Source organism: Danaus plexippus, assembly GCF_018135715.1.
Source record: "Danaus plexippus chromosome 9 unlocalized genomic scaffold, MEX_DaPlex mxdp_26, whole genome shotgun sequence".
In the NCBI taxonomy this organism is placed as follows: Eukaryota; Metazoa; Arthropoda; class Insecta; order Lepidoptera; family Nymphalidae; genus Danaus; species Danaus plexippus.
Genome location: NW_026869848.1, coordinates 1,725,131 through 1,745,235, shown reverse-complemented (window position 1 = coordinate 1,745,235; position 20,105 = coordinate 1,725,131). Strand labels below are relative to the sequence as shown.

Sequence of the window (20,105 nt, the reverse complement as noted above, 5' to 3'; positions counted from 1 at the left end):
CTATCTAAACAAATTTGAAACGAACCCACTGGGACTGCCTTCGACGCACGTTCCAAGAATGAACTGATGGTAGTTATTGACAGGCCCAAGTATTTTAGCAGGTCGTAGAAAGATGTGACTGTTATACCTCTGGCTTCTACTTCTACCGCGAACAAATTTACAACGAATCTATTATTAATGAGCTGGTAATACTTTTTGACCTTGATGGCACTGTCTTTGGGGATGTTGGTTTTCCAAGGATCCGTGAGCTCTATTAAATGTCTTATAGAAACAGTGTCAATTATTGAGGACGCGGACTTATAAGGCCCTGCATGAATTATTTATTATAATGTAAACTTTGGCAAATTCCTAATATTCTAAAGGCCATAATATTATTGGAAGGCGCACTTCTTAGCGTACGGTACACATGAAAGTTAACTTAATAGTATGTTTATTTTCATTTGATTCTAGAGCAGATAAAGAAATGCAATTCACATTTAGCTGACAACGTTGCGTGCTGGGTGGTAAGTAACGTTTTTCATTAAGTAAGAGGTCTGTTTTCCACAATTATAATTATTACATTCAAAATACCAGAAACGCTGTATCCACTTTTTTGTGTAGATGTGAATAAGGGAAACGTGTATGAGGATTACGTTTATGTAAATGATATCTAAGGTAGATTGAGTATAGAAAATTAATTAATATCCCAAACATATTTCAGATTTGACTGGATTTGATGATAGATGTAAAAGTGCATAGAATTTTAATTCTTTATTTGATCAATGTGGCAAATTTGATATGAAACCTTTTAAAGATTCCAAACGAACTTATTGTAACAAAAGAAGTCGCTTTCTTCTCTATTAGAATTAAATGTTGTGGGAATGGCAACACTGTTTTTTTTTTTAAATAGAGAATTTATTATATAAACATAATAGCATATTTATTATTTGTTATGAGAACTATAAAATAAAAGATAAAATCTTAGGGGCACATCTTTATTTAAAGAATAAGTGCTAAGTGGTACATCAAATGTTGAGATTTAAGTCTAAAATACTAAGGTTGCATAAAAATAATTCACAATGAATAAAATATAACAATGCAAACTAATGCAACCTAGTGCAATTACAGGCTCGCGTTCGTCCGGTTCTCTAAGCCGAGACAGCTCTATAGGTTTCTTTATAACATTTATATAGCACAGCCATTAACCAATGCTACTACGGTGATTTCATACGAAGTACTAATAAACTACAACCTTCCACAGCTTCCGCCAACTAAACTAGCTTTGAAATACTTTTATAAATGTGTCACGATTTATATTTTTTTAAGTACATACACTGATTGAATAAAACATGAGGTGGGAATTTATAAAATTCTACATAAAATTATGTACTTCATATATAAATACATAGAGCTTTCGGTGATATCATTGTACGGTACATTATATATCAAATAAAGGGAATATTAAATAATAAATTCATTCATGTAATACAATGAGAGCGAGACAACAAGTTTCAACAAAGTTTTAAAAGACATATTCATTAGGATCACATATATATATTGTTATAAATCTATTTAAATTACTGAAAACTAATACCGGGAAAAAATATAATAACATTATTGCTATTTATGAGAAATGTCTTTAAATAGAAATACTGTAAAGACGAAGGCACAAACAATACAAAGAATAATAATTTCATTATATCAATGGAATACTATGACAATGTCAAACATCTCATGCGTCAGCTACGTTAGAAAACATCTCGTAGTCAAGATATATTATAAAAATATTTGATTTATTTGGCAATAAACGGTCATAGCTACACATACATACATAATAAGCACACGCACAGTGTGAACTATTACAAATAGCTTGCGTGTCCAGCTGACAGTTTCATTGTATATTGAAATGTTAAGATATTTTTTTTATTATATATATAAATACTTATATAATTACGCAGGTCTATACTTTAACAGCATCTTTCTTGTGTATCTTTGGTGATCTGGCCTTGGTGTTCTTCATGTTGTAGTCAGCATCCGTGACGTCACCGTTAATGTGCCCAAAGCCGTTCTCCTTATGATAACCGTTCCTGTCGCCCCCTATGCTCGATATCTTGCTGTACGTGTGACCTATGACCTTCGCCCCGTGACCGTTAGCTTTAGCGTCATGGCCGTTAACTTTCTCTGTATGACCGTTTCTAATATGGCCGTTAGCTTTTTCTGTACTGTGACCATTCATACATTTCGTTTGCCCTGATAAATCAAAAGAATTTAATGTCTCTGTAGACTGTAACCCTAGTACATACTGGCGTAATTATGTTAGTCACGAATAACCTATGTGTTAGTGTCCAGACAAATCTCTCTATAACTCCCTAATGTCGTTCACCTCTAATCATATCAGAGTACGAATGGATCTGTACGACAGCTTTCGTATCTGTAAATTTTATTCAAATTTAATTCCCAACAATGGGAAACTACTCAAGGTAACAAACAGTGCATACACCACGTATAAACTAACACTCACTAAAAGAAAATTATATGTGGAACATAATGTAATTAGCAGACATCTACAAATAATAATTATATTAACACAATTACGCCAGTAGACAGAAATACACACATGCAAGTATAGGTATAATGAAAAGTACCACAGATAGAGAAGTTATATAGATAGAGTTTCTATACGACAAGTAAAAGTATTCATCGTCTCAATAATCATGCAAGAATAATATTAAGTTATTCTCCATTGTACGTAATGAAAAGATTTCAATGTCAAGCTTAATGCGTTTAGCTATAACTAGTACGGAAGTCGGTACCGACCGTTACCTTCGGAGCCGGAGTAGTATTTAGTGGAGGTCTTCCAGTCCTCCTTCAGAGACAAATTGTACATGGAGTAAGCAGGGTCACCGGTCACCTCCTTCTCAATAGTAAGGAACTTTGGCAGAGATGCGAGCAGAGCATCTTGGTCGTACATACCGCTGTAGGTCTCCAGAAGAACTAGACCGCGACACCTAGAGCAGTTTTTTTTGTTTACATAAAATGGTAAATAACATTAGTCCAATTTTTTAGGTACTTGTTTACATAACGTGTTTATATTAGTTATGCGCATGAGTCACCTGGGATGTGTGGGTTGTCGGTAGATATCGAGCTGGTAGTATTGGTTGTTGTATATGAAGCAACGTCTCTTTTTGAAGATGGTAAAATGAGCGTCGTCCCTTTGGGGCAGCATGTTGAGGTAGTCGCGGTGAGTCAGCTGCGTGCGGACTTCCACAGACTGGCCGTTCGTGGGATGGAATTTGCGTACGGTGTGGATGTATGACCAGTGGCCCTTCTGACCGCGCTTCCGCAGCCTGACTTGGGCCTTGCGCACGTCGCTCTGAAGATAGTTGTGGACCACGTCGAAGTCCTGGAATGGAGGGAACTCTGCGTCCGGCAACAACGGCGGCTTCACTAGGAACTTGCGCTTCTTGGAGTTAACGTTCAGTCGGTCGCCGGTGTCCAGGCCGACCCGCTGGCACACGCAAGCCAGAAGACGGTTCATCTTCTTGTCGAAGTCGGTAGAATTGTCAATGACGTCGAAGTATGGGTGACCTATCCAAGCGGCCGCTGCGTTGTAATCCAATTCCCTAGCCAACTCCACGCCTTCTGACCTACACGCGTGCTCCTGAAAATTGCAATACATGGGTCATGAAATTGGCCTTTATAACAATAGACTACAATTCGTTAGTTCTGTCTAATTGTGACTTGTACTGATTAAAATCACGAGAATATTAAATTTGCCGTTTCTCTTTTTAGCAGTAATGATCTCAGAAACAACAGTTACGTGCTCTTTACAAATTTGTTGCCCTTGATATTTCGTCAAAAACATGTAACTTCTATGGTAACGGCATGAAAAATTCTAATAAGCATACATAACGTATGTTTAATGGTCAAAGTTTACAAGTAATGTCGCGTAATGTACATATATCGTGGCCATCAATCAAACGTACGAGATCACGTGGTAGATAATGTGTTGGCAGATCTCCAGTACTGAGATAGCATTAATCAGTAGACACTTGCACTTTGTGATAAATGACATATGTATAACACAACTATATTATACATATACATAGCTAGTATTATACAATTATATATACAATTTTCATTAAAAATATATTATTCTGCCATAACACGTAAATCAAACTCGTTGAAGAGTTACAGTAAATAAAATAACAAGGTTCAAATTTAAAAAATAAATGTTCAGCAAAAAGTCTGAATAGCTTTTTAATTTAAAAAAAACTCTTAAGTACGTATGAATATAGATTATAGTATATATATTACCTCTGTGGAGTAGAAGTCTTCAGCCCCGTTAGCCGCTGAGACCATGTGTACTATGTGGTTGTATCTGTTGTCACGCAATTCTACACTGTTCCAGTTATTTGCGTTCAACATGGCTTCCCATTTCTCCTTTGATATAACTAAAAAAAAAAACAAATCAATAAATAAAAAGAGATTTTTTAACAGACTTTCATCTTTGCTAATACAAAGACAACAACGTAGGACTAATCAAAAACAGGAGAGAGGACGCGAGAAAAAGTTTAAAACCTCAATTTAAAAATATATATACATATATGTGGAGTAGATTGCGGTGAAGAAAAAAAAATATTCTAAAGACTAGAATATATTGGTGTGAAAACAATTAAGTTTTTATAGTGTTTTATAAATAACAAATATACGGTAATATAATAATATCTCCCAATTGCATGTTATTATTCACATGACCAACATTAAATTTTGCTTCGTTAAGGGTCACAAATATTAAAGTAAAGATGTACAATCATGAACACATTTCATATTTAAAAATAGAAAATTCATTGCAAAAAATAATGAACGACCAGTATGAAGTAATTCATGAATATCGATTTAGTATATAGTCCAGTTCATTATTCTTACTCCGAGTGCGCACTGTCAGACTCTAAAAGAAGCGTTTCCAGTATCTCATTCATAAATCAACGCACATTATAGTTTAAACGTTTTTTTTTTTGTGTATGAAAAATAAACTTTATATCTGGTAGTTTCGCTAAGCAAACTTGTGGTATAGGTGCAAAAACGATATATAAATCTGTAATATGTATTCTTAATTTTTCACTAAAAACCCGTCAATAAAATCGAATTTTAAACTCTATTGCAATTTTCTTAAACTTATCATACTGATTTTTTTCTGAATATTTTCAAATAAGGACTTTGAAGTGCTCAGACTTATTTAAATTAAATAATTGTAACGTCTTTGTGTCTTTAGTAGAACAAAAGATTCCTTCGAATGCACAATAAAAATATCTTTCAGACGGACTGCTGTGAACTACCACCGCCTGTCAATCATAAGACATCGCTGACGTGAAGACAGACAAACACACATCAGAACTCCATTACCTAATGACTGCATCGAGTAGAAACAGAATTTCCATTTCAGAAATACAATCAGAAATTCCCATTACAAAATAATCAAAGAACATTAATTGCGAATGATTTAATTTAATACGTAACCTGAGATTAATTAATGAGACATATGACGTCATTAACTTATTGGCTTAGAAGCCAGCCTCTGTTTGTATTTAAAGCGTTTTGTTTAATATTTAAATTTAGAATATTACACACTTTACACATTACAGGAACAATTTGCAAAGTTGAATGTGCTATGTTCTAGTAAAATGCGTACCGAAATAGTTAAATTTATAAAATTTTATACCTTATTATTTTATATAAGAATACAACTTTTAAAAAATTATTACTATTTAATATTTATCATCATCAAGTTTTACATCTCCGGTTACAACGAAACATCAAAAGACAGCTGACATTTTTTTTTTTGTATTTACATATTTTTCCTTCCAGTATGTATTCATTATATAAAAAGTTTTATTGCGAAATGTTTACGAATTTGATACTGCTCTATATATGTCGATGTTCAACTGTTTGAAAAACACGAATATTAAAGTTAATATCATTTGTGAAAATAATAGTTAAATCTTATGTTACAATCTCCTTCTGACTTTGCTTTCTAGTTCCGTCAAAACAAATTGTTTATATTAATTTTAATTAATGACTTACACACGGCCGTATCTCTAATTATCTTTCTTTTGATGTATAAAGTCTTTATTTTTTTAATTACACCTAAAATTTCTGTATATTTGTATTATTTATATTGTTGATATTTAAACCGTTACTTGTTCACTATTTTAATTTGATTTCTTCTATGTTAACCGGCCATAAAATACCTGATATGTATATTTTACCCTTCCTTGTTGGTTGTCTGAAAGAGATCGCTCGTTAGGGACAAGGCCGCCTAGATTGTACATTTTTGTCTATAATAACTCTTATCATTGTCAATTTAAGGGTGTACAATAAATAATACATTATTATTATTATAACCGAGTAAATCCTAAATGTAATAATGACGTTGAAATAACCGACAATTTTTAGAATACGTCATAAAATTTTAACCGAACACGAATTACGGATTAAGACAAACATACCTATTTTACATTGTTTACGACGCAATATTTCATATGATTTATGTTTACCAAAAGTTTTAATGTTACTTTACGTATGGAGGATTACAAACAGTTTTTCATTCGTAAATCTCAAGCACAGTATTTAGAATAGGCTATTGAGGGAGAATGGGAAACGCTTTGTATGTAGTATGACGATGAAAACTTGTCCTAAGCATACTGAACTCTGAATCCATAGTTAAGAACTTCGGTTAGTGATGACACTTATGCTAAAACATTAGCCGTCTTTGTTAAATTGGTGGAACAAACGAACTACCCTTCAAGCTACACAATAACAATATTCCCTTAATAAATGTTACGAGATTTATCACGATAATGGCATTTAAGATTTTCATTATAAAAATTTACGTAGTTACTTAGTAAGCTAACCTTGGTAACAGCTGATTAATTCACTCCTTCTTTGATGTCATTCAAATTTTAAGTATAATGAAAGACAGAGGAATTTTACTATTTTGCTGTACATGAGAAATTAGCAAGCGAAACGTTAATTCTGTATGCGAAGGGAATTAATAACCCTAATGGCCACCCCGGTGACGCTCTCGAAGCCATTAGAGCTAACAGCTATAGTCAAGTCGAAACTATAAAGAAAATCATAGCGAAGGTTCTTAGGAGAAGTGGCTTACATGCGCTAGCGTCCATGGCCCCTCTATCGCATATGATGAGGCAGTTCCTCTGACAAGTTCTGCCCAACTCGAAGAAGGTGTTCTCGATCTGTATCATCGTCTTCAGTAGATTCTCCTGGAACTTCATTGCTGGAACAATAGAAACATTAGCACGTTTAATATCAATCGCCATTAAACATTTATCTATACAGGTTTTATTTTCATTAAATTTATATCGGATCATTACGTACTAATGATTTTTGTCATGGACATTAAAAAACAATATATATATATATTAACCTGGCATAAAACATGTATCTTATATGAAGTAGAATTATATACATATGTTTAGAAGCTTATCATTTGGAAAATCTCCAACATAAAGAACAAAATGAAATCTCAAGTTCAAAGCGAGCGTACGGAATATTTGTTATAGTATGTTTTAAAGAATTTTCAATCGATAACCGAATTAATATATATATAATTTTAACAAGTACATTCCATAGAATGTACGGGCCTTGAACAAGACTGAGAACGATAATTATGTGTTGCTTGCATGAGTAATTCTTTATGTAAAAAATACTTATGCATTTATTACGCTGATATACAAAATTACGTAACCGGATCGTATATGGTGTGAAATTTTTTATTTTTATATCGAACATATAATTTAAAAGACTGGAAATAAAATGCCGTCATCAAAAGTACAGTGAAAATTGTTTGACCATTTATTTAATGGAGACTCTGGGTGGATTGTTTTATGATAAAAAGTATATATGTAATAAAATATTATTATACCTATTATTTATATTTTTCGTCATTATCCAAGCAAATAATAATATACACATAAATCTATTTAATCCTATCTCCGTTTTATATTATTATAATATATACACATTAAAAGTTTGATTGAAATATAAAAGTATTGACGAAACAACTAGATTCTTTCCTACGTTATCATTATTTTGTATTTAAAATGAATCAGTCAGGATTATTAGCATTAAGTGATATAGACTAAGAGCTGTCAAGTAATGCCTTTATAAACAGTGTAGGTATTTATTTCATTTATTACTTTAATTATCATCATCAACACATTACTTATTTTAGTTACATTAAGACCTCTAGGTGTTGAAGCATTGAAATATCATTCCTTTGAAAAGATCTCAGTGTCACGGCACACGTACAGATGACGTTTGAGTTTATTTTCATCTATGCCAATGAACCTAGACAAAGTCCCACACGCCTATTTTTCTATTTTATTTCAAACGTAATAGAAGCTTTCTTAAACAAACCTCAAAAACAATATATAAAATTAACGGAGGTACAATAAAAAACGGTCAGTGACGGAGTCAGTCAGCTGCGACACTTCACGAATCGTTTGAAAAGTTTTTAAAATAAATGAAAAACAGAATTGCCTTCATAAATTACGTTTTTGATGGCTTCCTCTATTTCAATTACGCGGAATAGCTGCGTAATATAGAGTACTTGTGAGAGAATAGTTCGAATAAAAATATTAAAATACGCAAAAACAAAAATATTCCACATTATAAATACAGTTATCAAGAAATTTATTCACAATACGCGATGATGGATAAATAATGTTAATTATAACATTATAATATGTAAATTTGTCGTTATAGAAAATACATAAAACATTGTATCTCGAAAATTTAGTAAATATGTATACATCTATATAGGCTATGTAAGCATTTGCTAACCATCACAATGTGAAACGCAATAAAACCGCCAGTAAGCTGGTTTATGGCTTCCACCATTGTTATTGCCCGTCCGAGGTTTAGACATAACTACGGTCACTAAAGGACGTCATACAAAGTATATTATATAGAGATTTAAGAAGACTTATTACATAACATGAAGTTAATATAACACATCCTAATATTTATATTGACAAAAAAAATAATATTATCCTATAGTAATGTTTATCATAAACTATGCAGAACATTATTATTGATTGTCTTGTATCTTACTTCCTTATATCGTTCATTTATAACACCTAATTATATATTCCGTATATATGTATAGCTTGGAAAATTGGGCTTAAGCGGACAAAATACTAATAAAGTATACAAATCAATAGCTTCACTTGAACAACATTACTTCGTACGACGCATATTTACTACAAAAAAAAAAAAATAGACAAGCCATGTCAATTAAGAATAAACTAATCGTAAAATTAATGCGACGTAATGAATACAAGAATTAAGATAACCTCCATTAGCTGAGAACAAGATAAAGATTCATCGTAAAGTTACTTATTAGGTAAACTGATAACTATATGACAGCATAAGTTATTAACAATGAACACCGTTTAGAATGTTTGATTTAATATTTAATATCATAAACAGAGCGACTTGCGTTGAGACACGTGAGCAATAAAAACTATAAATTGAAGTCATATCCAGTGCATAAATATAAATTATAATGCAGTAAAATTAAGAACATCTAATTATTACCCAGCCATTTTAAAAAGTCCCTTTGTATAACGAGACGGTATGGAGGTGACACTCCCTGTTTTTATTTTGTGATATGAAACTGAGTTTGTTATAGAGATAACTGTTAACATGAAACGAAATAGATTTAATATATTCTAGAGAGACAATTTTATATGAGATTTATGTTTCGTCATTTTATTAAAGGTATTTGAACTAAATGTTTTCGGAATCCGAATACGCATTTCTATGTTCTATGCTTTTTTAGTCTGGATAACAAAAACTCAATTTTGATTTCGTCCAGTAACAGTTTAAGTTCAGGAGGTACACTGTTTCGTTTTCATAAGATTCAGCGAGAACAGACGATATGTGGACAAGAACCTAGACATTCCTCATCTAGTAATCTTTCCTGATACAGAAACAATACGTTTTCGTTGTTTAATTGCTAAAGTTGTTAATGCATCGCGATCTTTATTTATATAAACGCAGTATGAGATATTTTATGACACTTGAGATTTTCCCTAAAATAAAAAAAAAAATGGTGTTTCAAAAGTCAAGCATTCAGACTTCTACACCAATTAGGCCGGGAACGATTGCGGATATCAGAAGTCAACTACGCCATTTATGATCAGGGCATGAGTCTAGTAAGCGACACGACACCTCATCGGTACAAAGAAAAAAGAAATCGACACTCACATTATTACCAACTGAGGAAATACCAACGTGAAATCAAACAATCACATCCATATTATTAAAATCATCGTTTTGTCTTCCATTTTGATGCAAACATTGTCCATTGTCTCCGCCTGAGCCTTTCAATTTAATAACGACGTTACAAAAACACAAGTTATTATGATTAACATGCATTTAGTCTGCAAACTTTTTTTTTTGAATAAATAAAATGAAGTTTTCAGATTTTGCAGATCGTACAGATAACGTACTGACATGACCTTTGTACCCTCATGTATTGATTTCGTTTCAGAACTCATTGCTTATTCTAATTAAATTGCTATAGGTCAGAGCCATCAATACTTTATCAAGAACGCTCAAGGGTCGTAAGCTTCATGGAGACTACTGAATTAATTTAATATGGTTCAGATCAAAGTAACATCGTGGAGTTACGCAGCTTAGTAATGTTAAGGCTTACAATAGAATGACTGGGTATAACTGAACCCACCAGCCTCTAGCAAAAATATATAAAGGTATAAGTAGTATATTACCAACCAAGCCAAACACTCTTTATTCCGTCACCTTATATATAGAATACTTAGATATTTAATTTTTGTATTTTTCGTGCTGTACTTATGATAAATAAAAAACTATACATCACAAAACAAGACCTCATCAGAAAAACACCATTCATAAATAATCACAAAGAGATATCTCTTCCTACATATTTCTATTCGTCGAACAAAGCAATATTTTTAAAATCTATTCAGACACATCAATAACAGTTAAACCTGTTACAATAATTTTACATACTGATACGGTATCATCGTTTTGTTTATAATAGAACTAGTATGGTAAGATCACGAGGTTATCGAGATCGGAACAAAATTCACAATAACAACATTAATTTTGCAAAACCTCTGGGCTCACCTATCGCTAAACATATTTAAATTGCCATACAACGTCTTCGTGTAATATTCCAGAGTACAGTCATTTATATTTTATTGACTTGACCCTTTTACCGTACGCATTAAACTGAATAGATGATAAAGAATAAATTGAAACTATCAGATCGCGTGTTACATTGTATCAACCCCGTCTTAATGCTATAGAATATTACAAAGCTAATTACCATAAAAATTCGTATTTCCTTTCTATTATACAGCGAGGGAAAAGACGAAATAGTTGACGATTTTACAATGATATTTTTAGTTCCTAAATAAATATAATTATGTACTAGCTAATAGTTATTGGAAAACGAAAATGACAGTAAAAATTCTACTCAAACAGTACGTATGTATAACGTATTTTATCAAACTACCCGCAGACAGACCTTAGACGAGGCTTGTCAAACAAATGCTCTAGAGGTCAACTACAGGCTCTGTTTATTATTTGTCTTTATTATCAAGAATGTTTCAAACATGTGTGTTCAATGTCAGAATTTATATATTTATTACCTTACTATACCAACTTTTTTGTAAATCAATATTGTAAGCGGTGTTTTTAGCCTTCAGGCTTTCAGATTAATAAACCAAATGAGACGTAAAAACTTAATGCCGAGTATTGTCTTCATTCTAGCCATACAAAGAACAGGTATCATGTTCAAACTGGTGGCATTAGAGTGAATGTTTTGATAAACAAATAGTTACATATGCATATAGATATGTAATCAGATAACTGTGTCATATGAGACGAGCCACGACACTAAAATATATATGTATCTAACAACATAGAAATGTTTTAAATATACCAGAATGATGAATGATAAGTTTACATGTAGGTTTAACATATGGAATTAATGTATTAAAAATAGCAATACATATTTTTATCTGGCAGGGCTACGGACTCACCAGAGGCGCCCTGCCTCGCCCTCGCCAATGCGGCGGCGGAGCACCTTTTGCAATAACCGAGACATTTAGTGTCCCTCGTTATTGTTGTATCCGCTAATAACATCAAAAAGTATGAAATCACGTAGAGAAATCGATCCAAATAAAAAATATGTACCACAAAAAGCAATTGAACACGAGGTCGTAGGATTGTGAGAAGTTAGTACCAAAATTTCAATTATATATGTACCTAATAGATTTATTTCTGATGTTATTCGTAGTGTCATTTTCATCATATTACACTGAAGGACAATTTTAATAATCAAAACAAGACATGCTAATGATCGGCTCGGTTCTTGTTTTCACCGGATCTATTTGCGTCACTATGATTTAACCGATTCAATTGAGATCGCAGCGAAATGTTATCGGTTGACCGCTTCCGAGTGTGATCATGACAACACAATTAAGCTAACTTCTAAAAAACCATAGACGTAACAATTATTCATATAAATATTTTATTGTTAAAAATAATTAAGTAGAAATAGTAATGTATAGATGTCAAAACCACAAACCTAAAGCCTAACTAGTATTTATGTATAAATTAATATTTTATATTATTTATGTATAAATGAATGATTCGTAATCTCAGAACTGAAAATGTCCAGTGTCGATTATTTTATACCGTTATCCTATCCATAATTATTAAATGTCATTGTATATAATTATCCGTTCATGTGGAGACGTTGTTTCAAGATAATCAAGTATTTTAATTATAACTTGTATCAAAGTTAATATTAACATTTCCTTAATATTTTATTCCTTTATATACAAACTTAGTTGATGATAAGCTTCGTAATCATTATTCCATTGAAACAAAAAAATAATAATCATAATTTTAAATTAATACTGGCTTTATTTGCTAAACCAAGCAACTTAATAAATTGAAAAAAAAAAAAAAGGAACCATCAATGTCAAGAGCGTCAATGTCAAAGCATTGTTTCAGCTTTCGAACACTGAAAATATACGCAGTGACGTTTATTTACCATACTAACAATGCACTTTGGTACTATTGTTGTATTCCGAATATATTTTCAGCCGTGAACGTGACCGTGGAGCGTTTACGTCAAAGATATCTAGCGTGGTCACCCGTGAAGCCCCATAACACCTCTCATAGCGTTCTATTTATGTTCATGGAAAAACAATGTTAACATATATGGATTTAAGGAGTACATAGTAGATATTGTGTATTGGTCGATGTAGATTTTTTTTTTAATTAAAGCTATGAATATACTTGTATACGTACGATATGGCACGATATGTTGACGGTAAAAAAAATTACTACTTCCTACAGATTAATTCTTAGACAATTGTAAATATGTATTTCCACATTCATCAATAAATAGAAAGATAAAGCGCTGGCACGATAAGAGATAAGAAACACATAATAACAAAAAAAACGTGACGTGCTGGAAAAGGCAAAATCGTGTCTAATTTAAACTACCATTACATTTACAGTACTGTATACCAACATTCAAATATAACTTAAGCGCAAGTAATTTTTATTTGATATTTCGAATTTTACATATAGCAATAATGTCTCAAAAAATTAGTATTTAATCTATAAATAAATACAATACAATGAAAACAAACTTGGCAGTCAAAATAATTTCGACCTGCCTTAAATACCAGCCCCCAAAATATGAGAAGGGCGTGTCGTATAATTATACTCTTTAAACATATGTATAAGAAAACCAAATATTATGATTCCATAAGAAATGTCTGTTGAAACACAAGAAACAAATACATTCAGAGCATCTCGACGTGAATAGTTGTGACGCAGATCGCTTGTTTATACAATTGAACCAAATCATACTTTCCTTCAGTTATCTTGATTACGCAATCAATGTAGCATTGAATTCGTATAAAATTAGATCCATTGTCAATTATAAAGTGAAGTCGTAAATTTTACTCGGTATTTATTTGCATAATTAAACACGGTCGATTAATCTCCATTAGCAATAAATAAAATAAATAAATTTACATTCGGATTTTTACATTTATAAAATTTTAAAAACCATTCTATTTTTTTTCTTTTAACGTAACAAGAATAGAAACGACCGAAGGTTGAAAAATAAAATGCCAAGAAAATAAATATAGTCTGTTCTAGAGGTGTTAAGGCGAGGAAATTTTCATTAGCAAAATTATTAATATTTGGCACGAGTCACTTACGACAGACAATGTCAGTAAAACGTCATACTGATGAGTACATATATAATTATAATATATAAAAAAGTAATTAGAACGATTTCACAGAATATATAAAATGTCACTGATACTCAATACTTATACAATCATAAAACTACATCATCTGTGGTTTTTTTTATAAATTAATAATTTATAAATCTTACCTTCATCTGGGCTGAGATCTACAAACTTTATGCCGCCACTGAAAAAGAAATATACTTTTGTAGAAACAGTATTCGGTACAAAATAATTTCTAATTCAATGTATATTGTATTTCTATCTTCATCATCAAACATAAAAAGGAAAAGAAACACTGTATAATAATACAGGTACATGTTAGTAATATTGTTATAAGCAAATGGCTTTGCTGGAATATAAATGAATCACTCAAAATCATCATTACACCAACAATAACAAAGTTAAAATATATGGCTTGTATAACAAAGGAGTGAGAAATTTTTGAAAAGGATAAATTTTTCAATAGTATGCTTTTAATTCTTTTAAAAGCTTTATAATTTTTTTTATCCAAAGACAGGAGTGATTAAAATTAATGCATGAAACCCATTTAACAATTAAATATAAAAAAGTTATAATCATTTTATAATGAGTAATGCAACATTCACTCTGCGGAGTGTAAAGGCTGCATTTCATACCTTAGGAGGACGGTAGCCGTTTCCGGCACCCGGAACACCTGGAAATAAACACATGTCGAAAAATGTTTTCTTGGATCTCCTAAAGGAGAAACCACACAATTTTATAGACCACAATTAATTCTAGTTGAAGTCATATTGGATTTCAAATCATAGACAACTATTTGACTTCATAATATTGTTGTGTAAATCGAATATCAACATAAATCGAACACTGATAATTTTATAAACAAAGAATATTGATAAGTTAAAGCAAAAGGAATTTGCTTCTGTTATTCATAATAGATCAAAAATCGGGGTTTCAAAAATATATATTATTCAGAATGTATTTACCTTCCATCCCAAGTTTTCGAAGAATGTGCTGAGACGGGATTGTCCCGTGGTTTTACCGCCGCAAGGTCCTGTTTAGGTTAAAAGTAATATGAATTGCATTAAAACCGTGCCAAGTTTCCACGTGTTACTAATAGCAAATCATACTATTTATATAAATTAAAAAGTCGAATTTATCACTAGGCTTGTATCGCTAAAACAAATGTTCTTTAAAAATGTTTATTTATAAAATTACACATTATTATTAATTATTTCTTACCTCCGGTTAGTACTAGCTTGTACACGATTTTTTGGGATGAATTCGCCATTTTTGTCAAACACATAAATATAAATTAATTCTAATTAAACTATCAAACTTGCGGGGCACGTGATATCATAAAAATGAAAAAAATATATAAATGTTAAATAAAGCCATCACAGCAAACTTCGCATCGCCTGACAGGCGCGCGACGAAATGAAACCTCAAAGACGAAATTCGATTGAATGTAAACGCATGGACAGATTAAAAATTGCTTCGTAGACATCCGACCCGTTCCACACATACGACTATTAACTTACTTTTTTAATGAAATCATGATTAGAAGTTTGAAATATCCCATTTTATCTTATTGGATTTTAGGAGCAAAGTTTTCCTGAAATAGAACCTATAAAAATCATAGAAATGATTGAATAATCGAGAAAGAAACATAAAAAATATCAACATGATAATCGATAGATATTATAATTATTTAAGCAAGATACATACATAAGGTATGAAAAATGAGATCTAAGATTTTCGCGAGTATTCATTTAAATGAAACTAGTATTATTAGGATTTACTACACGGATTTTATTATTTAAAAACTACATAATCCCGACGTTTCGGTTACTTTGCAGCAACCGTGATCACGGGCAGACGAGGTGTGCCCTCACACATTTAGGTATGAAAAAGTTTGCTTTTGTATCCAATAGAGAATAGCTAGTCTATATTAAAACTAAAGTCTTCGTTTAAATTTTGTTTATAAAAATTTAAACTTATGAGCATATGTATTATATTTTATCAATCTTTTTTATGATATCAAATTATAAAATAGTAGAAAAAATTTTAAAAGTGAAGCCTATTACATTTTTTTTTTGTGTTCATGAGAACTTTTCCCATCCAACTTCAGATACCGTCCACCATCATATTTTGAAATTTATGGTGAAAGAGTTCTTCTTGTTCTTCAGAAAACGCTGCCATGTTGTTTTTTAAATTTATCCAAACGAGTATGCAGAATATATACTTTTAAAGTCATTCCGCAGCCCATAGATTTAAAATCTTCTAACATATTTTCAATAAGCGCTCTGTATGATTCATTTATTTATTCCCGAAAAATCCAAAAACTACTTTTTTTTTAATTCCATTTTTTGTGTGCACTAGTTAGTAAATTTTTGAATTCTTCACTAGCAAAGAGTTATTTTATTTATGGGCTAACAAAAATTCCAGCCCTCGCCTTTGATTCTTACAACTTTGGAAAAATGTTTTGTAAATGTAAAAGCTTCAGATAATTTATCCAATTTTTTACGAATTGCTAATGTTGTGTAAAAGTGGCATACAGATATTTTCAGGTTCAGCTATAGGTTTACATTTCACGTTTTGTTTTCTAATGCAAAATTAATTTCTTAGCGGCCATGACCGTTGAAATTTGAATATAGTGTTGATCATCCGCTCTTCTATCCCATAAGACGTAAACAGAGATATCACAGATATTTTATATATTCAACCTGTAGTCCTATTAAGAGCCCTACCATCCAGAAATCTTTTATAAGGTGCTAATAAATTTTCCACTTTAAAAGATTTATTGTCATATTTACCACAAATGCACACTTTTTCTAAAATAGTTGTTTTTTCTTCATCTTAATGCACAGTGGATGGAAAAATCACAAAATAAATATTAAGACAAAGACCTCTTTTTTTTTAAAGAGTTATGTAATTGAATGTTTTTTCTTGTGATTAATTTCTTTTTACAACAATAAATTTAAAAAATAAGTTAAATAAGATTTAATTTTTTTGTTACGGAAATGAAGAACGTTACTCTTTGGTAAACCATAACAACTTATACTATTACTTATTGAATCTCAGTGGTTTACCGACGGTAGGGATTTGGTAATATGAAAATTATTATCTATTGTTTGAATAATTTAAATGCGTTAAATGAGTTTATATGTAGCGAAATCTGCTGATAATAAAAAAATAGTTTAAGATTTACAATTGTATATAATGAGGAAAATTATTCATATTTTTAAATAAAAATTCTGCTTAAATACGAAAAATCAAAACTAAAAAGGAAGTGAAATATTTTGTAAACACTTTAAAATACTATAGAACATAGGTTCAGTCTGTCTTGTATTTTAGGTGGCCTAGCTGTGGTCAAGTTACTACAGCTCGAACATGGGCTGACTCGACCGGGGAAGTGCCACCCTCTCACAGAAGATCGGCGTGAAGCAGCCATCAGTGGCTGGGTTTTGTCCGATCAGTAAGAGAGCCGGTTGCCCTTTCCCCGTTCCCACCCTTTCCTGACATTTTTTTAATCCCCCCCCCCTTTTCCTCAACAATGAAGGTTGGTAACGCATCCGTAACATTACGGATGTCCATGGACCATGGGCGACAGTCACTTCTATCTATCAAGTAGGCCGTCGCTTTGTTTGCCACATTTCACATAAACAAAATAAAAGAAAATTTAATTTTTTACAGATTCCCTGCCAATGTTTCATAATTTCTCAGTGCTCATTATTTATAGTAACAATCTTACATCTAATAGGAGTAATAAATATGTGGGTCGAGGTAGATTTGAGAAAAGATGGATGGATTGCGTGAGGGATGACATGAGTAAGAAAGGTGTGACCCTTGAGATGAGGGCTGATAGGCGAGAATGGAAAAGAAGAACATGTTGTGCTGACCCCACACAGTGGGACCAGGGCAGGGAAAATAATATGAGTAATAAAAATAATTTTAATTATATATTTAAGACCTAAATAAAATTTTTAAACTTAAAAAAAATATATTCATTTATCTCACACCCAAAGCAGAAACTTTCAACATACAAGTTTTCACTACATGAGGATTATTACAATTTGTGGCCGATATTCTTATACTGAGACTATTATCGTCAATAGATTCTAGACTTCTCTTTAATATTAAAAGTATTGCTGGAATATTCTCCCAGTATTTTCCTAAACAACGATTGGCCTTCTCTATATAGTTGCTTCCTTTGTTTACACTAGTTGATTCTCCATCTGAAGTAATAAATCCATCTTATTACAAATAATATTGAACCAATCATGTATTCACATGTTTAACATATCACAAAACTTATACAAATGAAAAATAATGTAACAAAGAAAGTAATATGTATGATCGTTATACTATGTACATATTAATAGTAACAAGTAAAAAAAAAAAAAATAATCCTGTCACGTGATATAGGATGTTTACAAAAAATAGAACCATTAAAACTAAATAAAATATTCCTTTCTAAAAAACAATTTTTGACACCATGTATAATGCACAGTTATATATGAATGTAAATTGTTACCAATATAATCTGGTATGTCTTGATCAATCCACCTAGTCTGCACATTGACACATATAACACCTACATCCAGTTGTTTATTCAAATATTTGAATAGTAATACTAGCCTATTTAAAAAATGTAAGCCTGAAATTTTTTAAACCATTATAATCCAATAAAATCATCTATATACAAAGAATAAGGTATATTAATTCACCCATTTTGTTATCATCACCAAAATGTTGAAATACAAGGCATGGGAGGGAGTCTATAATAACAAGTGCCAAGTTTTCAACAACAATCAAACCACTTTTGATTTTTTGTATTAATTCAATTAAATCTTCAATTGTCCACACTCTCACAATTTTTATTTTCAGCATTATAATGGCCATATCCTGTGAATATCATTGAAATTAGATTTTTAATATTTCCATTTAGTAAATAATATTGAGCAAGATAAAAAATGCTACCTTATGAGAGTATCCATTTAAATCTAAGATCTTTTGGATTCTTAAAGCAGAAAAATCACCCTTTGTGTCAATATACAGAATTGTATTGTCAGAATCCTTAACACAATTTATAGCAATTTGCATACAAAGTTGGCTTTTTCCAGAGCCAGCCAACCCACATATTTCTATTATACCACTTGGAATACCTCTATCAAGTATGGAATCTAATCTAAAAGGAATTATTTAGATATATATAGGTAAATGTTCAGTCTAATCCTGATTCAATGATCGTAAAGATACAAACTCTTTTATTCCCGTTTGAATGCTTTTTCTTTTTGTTATACTTGTTATATACAAATCAGTTCCATTTATTGGTTCTGCGGAATATTTTTTAAAAATATTATTCCTTATTTCCAAAATTTGCGGCAATGTCAACTGTGTTAGTATTGATAATTTCTCAGTATCTTCTTGAAGAAAATCTAATAAAGTAGTGATACGATTTTGATTCAAACTCTTAAGTTCATTGTCTGTTAGTAGATCTTCTAATTTTAGTTTTAACATTTCAACTTCCAATTAGAAACCAAATGTATTATTTTAAAATTGAAGTATATTAGAGCTTTTTTTTTTGGTTAAAATATGGCCTTCATCCGTGCAAAGACCTGCACAGTATATTAGAGATTTAAAAACTTCTTCAGTTAATGTTATGATCGTGCTTGACAGTTAGGCTGTATAACATTCATATTGAGAATGTGACACTCGGTGGGTTTCATAAAGTAAATTGAATTAATATTTTGTGCCTGTAACCCAAAGCATAAATTACTATAGACAATT

At 31.3% G+C, this 20,105-nt stretch overlaps 2 protein-coding genes across 3 annotated transcripts; both read right to left on the bottom strand.

Annotated features, from left to right (window-relative positions):
- Nucleotides 1-960: 960 nt before the first annotated feature.
- LOC116767308 (TRPL translocation defect protein 14) lies at nucleotides 961-15,760 on the bottom strand. Of its 2 annotated transcripts, none has more exons than XM_061527393.1 (9): nucleotides 15,555-15,760; nucleotides 15,299-15,366; nucleotides 14,969-15,006; nucleotides 14,480-14,517; nucleotides 7,148-7,276; nucleotides 4,297-4,433; nucleotides 3,093-3,640; nucleotides 2,797-2,987; nucleotides 961-2,229 (listed from the first exon to the last, which is right to left on the bottom strand). In XM_061527393.1, exons 1-9 carry the CDS (start codon nucleotides 15,616-15,618, stop codon nucleotides 1,940-1,942), a joined length of 1,503 nt encoding a protein of 500 aa, XP_061383377.1. In that variant the 5' UTR covers nucleotides 15,619-15,760; the 3' UTR covers nucleotides 961-1,939. The 2 variants fall into 2 exon arrangements, with proteins under 2 accessions (XP_061383377.1, XP_061383378.1); XM_061527394.1 differs by having other exon boundaries at nucleotides 2,803-2,987.
- A 2,501-nt stretch (nucleotides 15,761-18,261) lies between these two features.
- LOC116767385 (DNA repair protein RAD51 homolog 4) lies at nucleotides 18,262-20,020 on the bottom strand. Its single transcript, XM_032657678.2, has 5 exons — nucleotides 19,579-20,020; nucleotides 19,296-19,503; nucleotides 19,043-19,220; nucleotides 18,850-18,972; nucleotides 18,262-18,550 (listed from the first exon to the last, which is right to left on the bottom strand). The coding sequence occupies exons 1-5, from the start codon at nucleotides 19,833-19,835 to the stop codon at nucleotides 18,324-18,326; spliced, it is 993 nt and encodes a 330-aa protein (XP_032513569.1). The 5' UTR covers nucleotides 19,836-20,020; the 3' UTR covers nucleotides 18,262-18,323.
- Nucleotides 20,021-20,105: the final 85 nt, after the last annotated feature.